Here is a 10,926-nt window from a genome sequence, read left to right as displayed (position 1 = left end):
ACATTTTTATCGTTTATTCAAGAGTACAAATAGATATTAGCACTAAAAGTACACTCGGAGTAGAAGAAAATCGATTTCAAAGTGATTACCACTACTTTTTTTTTTAGAGTAAACTACGATTAAACATGAAAAATCCACAGAAATGTGTGAAATTGGGTAAGGTTAGGTTTTTTCGGATCAACATTTTTTTAAATAGAAACCAGTGTAACGTTTATTTCTCGAGTACTAGAATGTATAGCGATCGAGTACTATTTATATCGGATACTTTATTTGTTATTTCCAGACATTTGAAAAATGGTATCAAACCAAGTTTAATGCTCAATTCTGAATAAACGGTATATTTCGCACAATGAACTAAGATCAACATTACCGCCTCAGAGTAAAAACTTTTTCTTCAATTTCTACTATGATTTTTCAAATGAACTTGCCCGTTTTCATAAGAAATCGTTGAAAAGGTGGAGTAATTAAAAATGTTCCTACCGATTTGACAGCTCTTGCTGAAAGTATCATCTCTAAACAAGCAGCGCCTCTACATTTCAGTTTTGCGACAATATGCCAATCCAGTGATGATTGAGGAGTACTTGCTTCATCGTCGGTGTGTTGTCAAAAATATTGTTGTGTGTTGTTTCCGTTTTCTTTTTGTTTTCATTGTTGTTTGTACACGCAAGCCTCTTTTTATGCTATTTTGTTTTAAACTATTTTTTTGTGAAAAGTCAATTTTACCTTATCAAATACCATACAAAGTTAAACCCTTGGGCGCAAAAATATAGTTTCACTGATCGAGCTAAAAGTTTTCATAGTTCTTGAGACCGAAAAGAAAGGGAAGAAGTATATACACAACTTAAAGCCGATTCTCGAGCTCGGCATATTAAAATGCTGGATTAGATTGGCAACACGACATATTTCCGATTGTTCAGTAATCCACATGCTCGTTTCTGAAATTCGTTAAAGTAATATTCTGATATATCCGTAAAGCGGATACTTTTGCCGGCATAATATTATGCTGAACTTGTCAGTAAACAACAAGTTTGCCGAAATCAGCAAATCTGTTTGCCGAGATTTCGAACAGTGAGTTAGCTTTTACAGAAACTCGGCGAAGCGCTTGTCACCAGAGATGGCATTTCACTAGAGTGATACACCAGGGCGTAGGTTTCAATTAAACACTGCGGATACATTTTTTCTGCTCCACACAAAGAGAAAAGCGCACTTCTTCTCAGTGTCCAGTCAGACAGACTTTGAGTGCGTGCTTGTGTTGAAAGAAGCTGGTGCGAGAGAATAACATTCTCTTCGCACGAATCGCTCTCACGTGCTCTCGCCTAAATACACCCAAGTGATCACTGGCGCGTGATGGTGAGCGAACACTTCTGTGAACGTCAATTAATAGAGAGAAGATCTGGCCTTGTTGTGAAAAATTTGCAATGAAAACCGAAAATTTAACGATAATTGTTTTATTTTTAATTACCAATCGTTTTTCACGTTTTTCACTCAACTCTTTGCATGAAATGATACCCGAAACATTCGACTTTCAAACAGAATAGTTGTGGGGGTGGTGATAACACCAACTTTGACAGCAAACACGTTTTTAATTCGGAATGCTTCAACTGCAATTATATTTATTTTAGGTTAGTGTGGAATTTAGAATTGCACTAGGAAGAATCACTCAGCACGATACTGGATTACCATGACTTACCTCTTCGGCGGTCGCTACGTGAAAGGCCGAGCGAATGGTCTGCTCATCAGTCGTATCCTCTTCTGGTAGATTGCTACTCTCATGCTCGCAGTTTATAAACGTACATGCATAACATTATTTATGCAACTTTGGGTCGTGTTAGATATTAGACGGGGGCTCTATGTAGGTTGCTGTTTATCAAGTCGTATCCCACATCTCACTCCCCCTTTAAAAAAATTACTTTGGGGATGTAAGTAAGTTTTGTTTTTTTATGTATTGCATCAGAAACTTACAAATTCATAGGAAAGTCAAAAGCGAAATTAATAACTCATACCTGATCGCCATTCTTTACTGGTTCCTGAGGGGTCCAATCATCGATGCGGTTGATCTGTTTCTTGCGGCAAGCAGCAGCGAAATATCCTCGGCGGCCGCACTTTCTGCAGTCTCGATCAATGGCTGGACATCGTATTCCGTGATGTTTTTCTGCGTCACACCGTGAGCATCGTTTACGCTTTCCTATTCGGCGGTTTCCAAGAACCGAGCGTTTCATTGGTGGGCCCCCATCTATTTTATCACTTCCGCTGGAGTCATATTCTCGTTTGTATTGTCCCGAATTTCTCGGCTTTGAAACAGACTGTATATCTCCAGTTGACAAACAAGTTTTTAACTCGGTCTCGAGGGCTTCACTTCTTGAAGCTGATTGCACTATTAATGACGTATCATGTCCATATGTTCGGGCGGCTCTCGCTAGCTCTCGGTTTGTCATACCCCTAAGGAGTTGTGATCTGACAAATCGGGTTTGATCTCCTTCACTATATCCACATAGCCATACTTTTGACATAAGTCGAGCATTGAATGCCATCGTAGATTCGTGTTGTTCTTGTCTCATGGCAGCGAAAGCCTCGTGTTCCGCGGCTGTATCCGTCATTGTCATGTTCCGCTGGAATATTTTCGATTTCACCATCTGTCGAAAAGTTCATCCGCACTTCAGTGTTAGCGGTACCGTTGCTTCCTACGTCATGAGACGTATTTTTCTTAGTACTGGCGTCTTCTGAAGGTTCGAAGACATCATCTTCATCCGGAGACGTTTCTTTCAGTAGTTCGAATGATTACTTTAGGCCCGCCGTCGAAAAATCAACTGTGTGTGGCCGCAACTATATTTGAGATTAATTTGTTTTGTACGTAATGAACTTTTTTTTTTGAGCGTCTCGCACCTCAGGTGGTTTTCGGTTCAGCGAGTGTCCCACTGCGCATCGAGCGACATTCTAGGGAAGTCCCCTTTGTCCTCTTTCCAATGGGAGTCCCACGCCAAGGGAAAGATGGCTATTTCACTCACGTTGCGGGAATCCCACTCCGCCGGGAAAATATCTTTATAATTCCTCTCTTTCTTTGTAAGCGGGCGTCTCACACCGCGAGCAATTTTTAGAGAGCGTCTTATTTCGTTAGCTTTCCCTTATTCTTTTTTTGTTTTTTTTTTTCCGTGGGTGTCCCGCACCACAGAGAGAGAGAGAGAGAGTAACTTACTCACGTAGCGGGAGTCCCAGTCCGCCGGGAAACTATCTTTATAATTCCTCTCTTTCTTTGTAAGCGGGCGTCTCACACCGCGAGCAATTTTTAGAGAGCGTCTTATTTCGTATCAATGCTTTCCCATATTCTTTTTTTGTTTTTTTTTCCCGTGGGTGTCCCGCACCACAGAGAGAGAGAGAGAGTAACTTACTCACGTAGCGGGAGTCCCACTCCGCCGGGAAACTATCTTTATAATTCCTCTCTTTCTTTGTAAGCAGGCGTCTCACACCGCGAGCAATTTTTAGAGAACGTCTTATTTCGTATCAATGCTTTCCCATATTCCCTTTTACCCTCTCTCGCGTGGGTGTCCCGCACCACAGACATAGTGACTCTCTTAATCACATAGCGGGGGTCCCGCACCGCCGAAAAAGATGGCTCATAAGCATAATTTTCATGCAAGATCATGGCGTTTCACTATGTGGGACGCTGTCCGTGGCCCATATCTGCTTTCATGGTAGAACCCAGAAGACGATATCAAGAACGTACCTTTATTTTACGTGTTTTTACATATATATCCACATTAACTCGTGCAGAAAAACGTATTCTGTGCTAAACTTGTGGGCCATTTTGGTCTGAATCGTTTATTTTGAAATATTTTTCGCGTTTGTTACACTACGGAAACACTTTGTCATTAATTCATCGTGCTGAGTGATTCTCGTTTTAATTTTGTCAGGTTTATCCTCAATATGTTACTGTTGAAATGCAACAATACTGGCAGGATCGCCATTGTGGAATTTAGAATTGCACTAGGAAGAATCACTCAGCACGATACTGGATTACCATGACTTACCTCTTCGGCGGTCGCTACGTGAAAGGCCGAGCGAATGGTCTGCTCATCAGTCGTATCCTCTTCTGGTAGATTGCTACTCTCATGCTCGCAGTTTATAAACGTACATGCATAACATTATTTATGCAACTTTGGGTCGTGTTAGATATTAGACGGGGGCTCTATGTAGGTTGCTGTTTATCAAGTCGTATCCCACAGTTAGGTTTTAACAATTTTCTTTTAGTTTACTTACAATTATTTGGTGAACCGCTTGGATTAATGAACGGGTCTTATCAACGAAATCTGTATCTGCGATCTTCGTACTGTAAATAGTGTAAATAGCAAAGTGACAATTGTAAATATTGTAGATTTTAACTTACATTTAAGATAACTGATAACTGAATTCAAATTTCTAGGAATATATGTATATAGATTTTAACAAATTTTAGACGGCTTTTAATCGCGTCTTTTCACTTGCAAACTTTTACTTATTCTAGTTTTTCTTCTTCTGCTTCTCAATTTTTTGACGGCTCGCTGACTCAGCGTTGCCAGCCTTACCATCACGACGGCTCGACGTGTTCCCTTACTTGCTGCATTTACCAAGCGACGAAGTAACGGAGGGTCCACCGTCACAATAGTGATATCAAAAAATATCTTTTTAATCACATCACAATAATCGAAAGAGAGAGTGATTAAAGAGAAACTTTAAACTTTCACTTGCTTATACGCCCTAATGAAAAATCAACCGAGAAATAGTAACTTTTGTATTAGCATGTGACCACCTTCTCAATATTTCATCATGCGTTGATAAATGTCATTTGATGTATTTCGTTTGATCTTGCGAATGCTAATGCAGGTTGATTGTTTCGCAAAGAATCGAAGTAAATCTGATAAAAATATTCGGTTGCCGGTCTTTGCCGTCAAATTAACACAGCAAAGCATAACAGAATTACCGAAAACAAATTTTAGGATAAATAACCAGATATGTCCAAGCACAAATCTGGTGAGGAATGGGAAGAAATTGTCCGTGGTATCGAGGACGACGGTAAAGATGGAATCGATACCTTGGAAGATTTGGAAGAAAAGATGCGAAAAACTCCAAAGGGAATGTTTGTTAGCGGCTGGGATGATCCAGACGATCTTATCGAAGAGGACAAAAATCCGGAAGGTTTGTGTTGTCATCGATCAGGGTGCGGGTATCTCTTGTAATGCCGTGTATTTACAGCTTCACTTGAGCGATTATTTCTGTGGGCCGCTGGTGAGAATAAGTTAGATGTGGTGGAAGAAGTAATTAATAAAAAGCCAACGGTGATCACTGCAATTGATAGTGATGGTTACACGGCTTTGCATAAAGCATGTTATAACAACAATCAAGCTATGGCCGAACTGTTACTCGCACATGGAGCCGATCCGAACGCCCGTACTGAGCTCGGTTGGACACCACTTCATTCGGCTTGTAAATGGAACAACGCAGGGTGCGCCGCGCTACTACTACAACATGGTGCTGACATAAATGCTGTTTCGCAGGGAGATCAAACGCCTTTGCACGTTACCGCCACGGTATCTAACAGCAGAAACACTTTAATTACATTACTTATGGACGAAAGAATCAAGCCGGATTTGAAAAATAATTCCAATGAAACCGCTGCCGATATCGCCAGGAGAAGTGGGGACATGCTTCCATTGTTCAAGATGGCTCAGTCGGCGTTAACGGTAGAAACAGGGATTTTAGACTAATTAATACGTTTTTAAAATTACGCTTTAAATATTTGGTGGCAGTATGAGTTTGTATTTCATTAAAAAAAACTAATACAATTGGCTTTCCAAATAAAAAAAATATTTACTTTTTTAATTGACGCGTGCTTTTTTCAGTTGAGGTTCATTGGTGATTTTTGTCTCAGAGCTTCGAATCGTTCCATTTGTTCCACTAGCTGCGATATCCTTCAACATTTCAGCACAACTGTATTCTCCGAAAAGTCCTAGCAATAAGGCAACTCCATACCCAGTTGCACGTTCTCCACTGTGAACGGGAGAAGCCATGTCTACGTGCAGCCAAGCTCCGGTGTACTCAAACCCAAGATGTGCAGCGACGAATAGGCCAGCACAACTAACCTGAGCGTTACCTCGATCCATTACCGAGTTTTTCATGTCAGCAACCGCCGAGTTGAACTCACTAAAATGCAATTCTGGACAGTACGGTACCGGCGACAACAAATCAGCAGTTTGTCGACCAATAACCAAAGCTTTTTGCTCCCACATGCCACTGTTTGTAAGAATAGCACCGTGATATTTCCCAGTTGCTATGCCTTGAGCCCCAGTCAGGGTGGCCATGTCGAGAATTATTTTTGCCTTCAGATCACGATCGGCGTAGCAAACACCGTCCGCTAAAACCAAACGACCTTCGGCGTCAGTATTGTTAATCTCAACGGTGCAGCCGGAATACAAACGGTGAATATCGTCCGGACGAGTAGAATTGGGACCAACAGAATTTTCTGCCAAACAAAAAACGGCATGCAAGTTTTGCTTAAAGCCACTTTTGACGGTTGCGTAGAATCCACCGAGGACCGCAGCTGCTCCACCACAATCTCGTTTCATACCGGGCATGGCAGTTTTACCTTTGATGCTAAGACCGCCAGTGTCGAAAACAATCCCTTTTCCAACCCAAGCTACTGTTTCGGTTGCACCTTCCGGTTCATACGAGAGCACAGCCAGTGCAGGTGGATCCGTAGCAGCTTTTCCCACACCGTAGATTCCTCCAAAACCTTTCTCATTTAACTCTTCTCCACGAATTACCTGAAAAGAAAGTTATATTTGTTGATAACAGCTTATATTTTTTAACCTACTTGACTTACTTTGGTAGTCAAATTCAATTCCTTCGCCACCGCATCAACCTCGCGGAGAAATCCAGACACGTTCATCTCATTGCAGGGTGCATCGACGATTTTTGCCGTCAGACGAATTCCTTCTGCTGCATACTGCAGCACTTTCACATCCTGTTCCGTCAACGGTTCTCCGGCTACCAGAACAAACTCAACATCGACTGTAACATAGCCATCAGTAGGTTTAGCACCGTCAAGTTTGGAGCTTTTCCTGCTGTACAGCGGAAATGCCCTGGCCACGGCACATGCGGAAGCAAACAAATTGTCTCGTTCACAAACAAGCACAATGCTCTCGTTGATTCCAGATGTATGGGACTGGACCAACTTGGTTAGAGCATGGGCTCGGGAATCTGAATTATGCCGGGACGCCTTTGTCGGCAAAGCAGCCACTTTGGCCAAATCGAGATACAGCGAACAGGTATCCGTTGGAGCCGGATGCAGATGGGACACTGCCTTCTGGAAAGTATCCGCTGAAACACGGGGCTCCAATTTGCAACGAACCCGTTCAAACGAAAGCTCATTCAAATGACGCTGTTGGCCGATAATTAGAACCGGCACCTTGTGTGGGTCGGAAGAATGCAGCTTCCGGTGGAAGCTGAGCTTACTCATTGTCACGTGATGAAATACTTTACGATGTAACGAATTCTCTTCAGCTAGAGGCTTCTACTAATCACCGTGGAGATGATAGAAAAGAATTTTATCTCTGCCTGATGAAAATGCACTTTTTCGGATGCGGTTGCAACGCCTCCACCAAGCTCGTTGACTTGACAGTGACTTCTTCGTTATCAAGGTTTGTATAATTCGAGGTAGTGTCAATTGGCTGCGTCAGTTGATGGGAGAAATGTGCACCCTGGTGTCAAGGATAGGGCGCTTCAGCAAGTGCTATCGTAGCCAACATCTGGGGCATTTGGTGGGCAATCAGAGCGCTCAGCGTATGGTAAACAAACATTCGAGCATTTCAAATCGAGTAAAATCTTAATTTCCTTATCGTAGTGATGATCTTATGACCGATAATTTGCGGGGAAGTGTGGTAAAGGGTATTGAATAAACAAGTAGTTTGTAATATTCAATTTTTTGTTAGCCATTCTTCTTAATTGTTTTGGTTTGTGCAGAATGATCCTGGCCACAGTTTTATGACGTCATAGCAGGAGGCTGGAAATGTGCGAACCGATACGAAACCAAAATTCAGTTTATTCGATTTATAAAACATGTCGATAGTCGGTTCGGTAAATCGTGAAAGGAAAAGTAAACAAAGAGAAACGGTCACTTGCAGTTAGGCCCTTTTGTCGTGGGACGGTCGATATCTCTGAAATAAGGTTGAAAAGTATGTAACAATGCAGTTTTATTTTGTCATCCATCGTATTGAGCCATCGTACATGAGACATTCTTGGTTTCTTGTAGTTTTATAGCTGATTAGGAATAAAATAACACGAAATTCAGGAGTTTTCATATGGGTGACATATAATAGAACTGTAACTGGAGCCAGAGATGCCATTTATACAGATTTATCTGTATTATACAGATTTTTTACATACGCATACAGAATACAGATTTGATACAGATTTTCTAAATTTAATACGAATTTCCCAAGAAGTAAAATAAAAACTTTTTCGTATGAGCAATCTATTAGTATTTGATTGCAGTAACGAGAAGCATAGTCTTGATCTCATTGAATTTACCATTCTACAGCCATTATGTGTTGGAATAACATCTTTTAACATCATTTTATTGTTGAAATTTATTTTATACAATACAGATAAATACAGATTTTTTATAGAGAATAATACAGATTTCCTATGAAAATATCTGGCATCTCTGACTGGAGCAAACGTATCCCCAGAAAACCTTTTTAGTTATTTGTGTTCGAACAAGGGTCAAATTTGAAACTGGTATAGGCTACTTTTCTATTTTTTGTCTATATTTGAAACACGGATAAAATGCTTCTGGGGATTCCAGTGTTTATTGTTATAATTTCCAGATTTAAATTTTAAAACTGATATAAATTATACACTAATGTTGCAACAGCTCAAAAAAATTCTTCTGGAATATTGGCAATTCCTTAAGCTTTATAGTAGATTCGACAGGTCTTTTGCTTGTTTGGAATAAAACTGACAACTTGAGATTATAGCGAAGTGTGAAATAATATTATACTCCCTGCAAAACTTCTCTCACGGAATTTCGAAATAGAAAACAGTGTCCGGAAAAAATTGAAAAAAAAAGTACATTGTCATCGTGACAGTGTACCTCATAGCGTAAAACGTGTCCTCGAAAAATAGTCAAAGCATTCCGTATTATAATTTGTGTTTGATACAATATTCATTAGGATGAGTAAGAAACTCAAGAATATCTCGCTTCTGTAAAAAGAAGAAGTCAGTTGTTTGGCCCTGTCCTAGAAGAGCCCGAGTCTAATTAAAAAGAAAAACACAACCAAACATAAAATCATGCAATGATCCAACTCACGCATCAATGGATTTATATTTTAAAAGTAGGTAATAATTTTTGAAATACTAGTTAGGATTCTAAAGCTTCTGTTAGGATTTAATGTGACATTTGTTTGTTTCAGATTTATAACCAACAATTACTAATATTTTCGTTTGGTACGTCAGGAAGGACTGGCACTTCGTTGCTATTAGTGTTTTTCAATTAGTAATAACTTTACGTCTGCCTAGCAGTTTATGTTGAACTGTAGGTGGCATAACAGTTCAACATAAACAGTTACGCACTGACGAGTTTTAGACGAAACGTATGGATAATGAATATATCATGGTCAAGAAGTATTCATAATCGAGGGAGGCGACATATCCGGATTTTTTTCTAACTGAAAACAACAAATCAACAAAAACCAATTAAACTGCATTTATTTAGAGTACAATGCCGATCCGTTCGAAAGCCGTTAGATAATGAAAGTTAGCTTAAAATAAGTTCTTCATTGTTTCTTTTGAAATCTGAAGTTTTGAAAATTCGGTTTTACTTATAACAATCATAAACTGATGTGGGTGATATTTAAATTATGGTAGTTCTTTGAGGTTTAACTAGTAATAAGGGATTTCCTACTCTACACAGACAGATAGTGACATTTTCTGGTGCACTTAGTAAAATCCCAAGCATCTTGTCACTTTATGCTTCAACAATTTTGATTAAAAACTAGTTCTGTATGATGACATTTTCCTTTCAACAGTCTCGTTCATAGTTACTCGAAGACCAATTCATGATATTCTCATTTGCGCAACTTCAAGAAGACAATGATTTTCCTCAGTTTTTGTCTGTATTTCCACAAAAAAAGGAAAATGATTATTGAAAGTTTTAAGATCTAAATAGTAATCAGTTCATTTTTCAATCCCAACTTCAGTACTGTGAAATATTTATTGGTACTTCGAAACAATCCGTACATGACACTCTTCTTTTCAGCTATGTGTTTGTAATCAAATTAACAATTTCTTAACAACTACCAATCTTAACTGATTTCCTCCGCATTCTATACATCTTGGTATCCTGGTTGAATCTTCACTCTAACAAAAGATAACCATTATCAAACAAATATCGTTTTTATTCTGAAGCTATCGAACGACATTAAGGATTTCCATCCTATGGAAGATGACAAATATTACACTTTTTCAGTTTGGCTGGTTGAGAGCACCTTACGCACAGCCATGTTTTACATGGAATCTTTTTAAACTCCTCTATTGCAACTTAAAGATGTTCATGAAAATGAATGGTTTTAAAGTCTCAGACTAACAGACAGGACACTCAAATTGGATTTATTAACCATTTTAACGGTCATTTCAAATGTTTCTTTAGATGGAACAGTACTCCCATATGACATGATGGCGCCACGAGCCTATCAAAACATCCAATCCAATGAAATAAAAAAAAAAACACAGCCTCGATGACAATCTAGGCAGTGTTAATTTTTTTTTCATTTTCCACCAGAGTTGCCATTCATACAGAATTACCTGTAATGTATTGATTTGTATACGTATACTGCCACTACTTAATTTCGGCTGAAAGTTACCAACATAATAAAAAATAGCATTGTATTGTAGTCT

General features: G+C 39.5%; 2 protein-coding genes and 1 long non-coding RNA gene across 3 annotated transcripts; 1 reads left to right on the top strand and 2 right to left on the bottom strand.

The window, feature by feature from the left end:
* Positions 1-3,305: 3,305 nt before the first annotated feature.
* Positions 3,306-4,537, bottom strand: LOC131427202 (uncharacterized). Its single transcript, XR_009229247.1, has 3 exons — positions 4,382-4,537; positions 4,255-4,324; positions 3,306-4,195 (listed from the first exon to the last, which is right to left on the bottom strand). It is a non-coding gene; the product is annotated as an uncharacterized LOC131427202 (long non-coding RNA).
* Positions 4,538-4,813: 276 nt separating this feature from the next.
* On the top strand, positions 4,814-5,787 carry LOC131430512 (ankyrin repeat domain-containing protein 49). The gene is made up of 2 exons (XM_058595561.1): positions 4,814-5,169; positions 5,227-5,787. Exons 1-2 carry the CDS (start codon positions 4,986-4,988, stop codon positions 5,736-5,738), a joined length of 696 nt encoding a protein of 231 aa, XP_058451544.1. The 5' UTR covers positions 4,814-4,985; the 3' UTR covers positions 5,739-5,787.
* LOC131430511 (probable aminopeptidase NPEPL1) lies at positions 5,757-7,644 on the bottom strand. Its single transcript, XM_058595560.1, has 2 exons — positions 6,854-7,644; positions 5,757-6,794 (listed from the first exon to the last, which is right to left on the bottom strand). Exons 1-2 carry the CDS (start codon positions 7,487-7,489, stop codon positions 5,850-5,852), a joined length of 1,581 nt encoding a protein of 526 aa, XP_058451543.1. The 5' UTR covers positions 7,490-7,644; the 3' UTR covers positions 5,757-5,849.
* Between the last annotated feature and the right edge of the window lie 3,282 nt (positions 7,645-10,926).

This window comes from Malaya genurostris, chromosome 2 (genome assembly GCF_030247185.1).
Source record: "Malaya genurostris strain Urasoe2022 chromosome 2, Malgen_1.1, whole genome shotgun sequence".
NCBI classification, from domain to species: Eukaryota; Metazoa; Arthropoda; class Insecta; order Diptera; family Culicidae; genus Malaya; species Malaya genurostris.
The sequence above is the reverse complement of the archived record's forward strand: the minus strand, read 5'-3'. Positions and strand labels throughout refer to the sequence as shown.

Bases quoted from the DNA above. Each gene is read 5' to 3' on its own strand.
- LOC131430512 (XM_058595561.1), top strand. From the start codon at position 4,986: ATGTCCAAGCACAAATCTGGTGAGGAATGGGAAGAAATTGTCCGTGGT. The intron at 5,170-5,226 runs GTTTGTGTTGTC...GTGTATTTACAG, and splicing joins AGAGGACAAAAATCCGGAAG to CTTCACTTGAGCGATTATTT.
- LOC131430511 (XM_058595560.1), bottom strand. From the start codon at position 7,489: ATGAGTAAGCTCAGCTTCCACCGGAAGCTGCATTCTTCCGACCCACAC. The intron at 6,795-6,853 runs GTAAGTCAAGTA...CTTTCTTTTCAG, and splicing joins AATTGAATTTGACTACCAAA to GTAATTCGTGGAGAAGAGTT.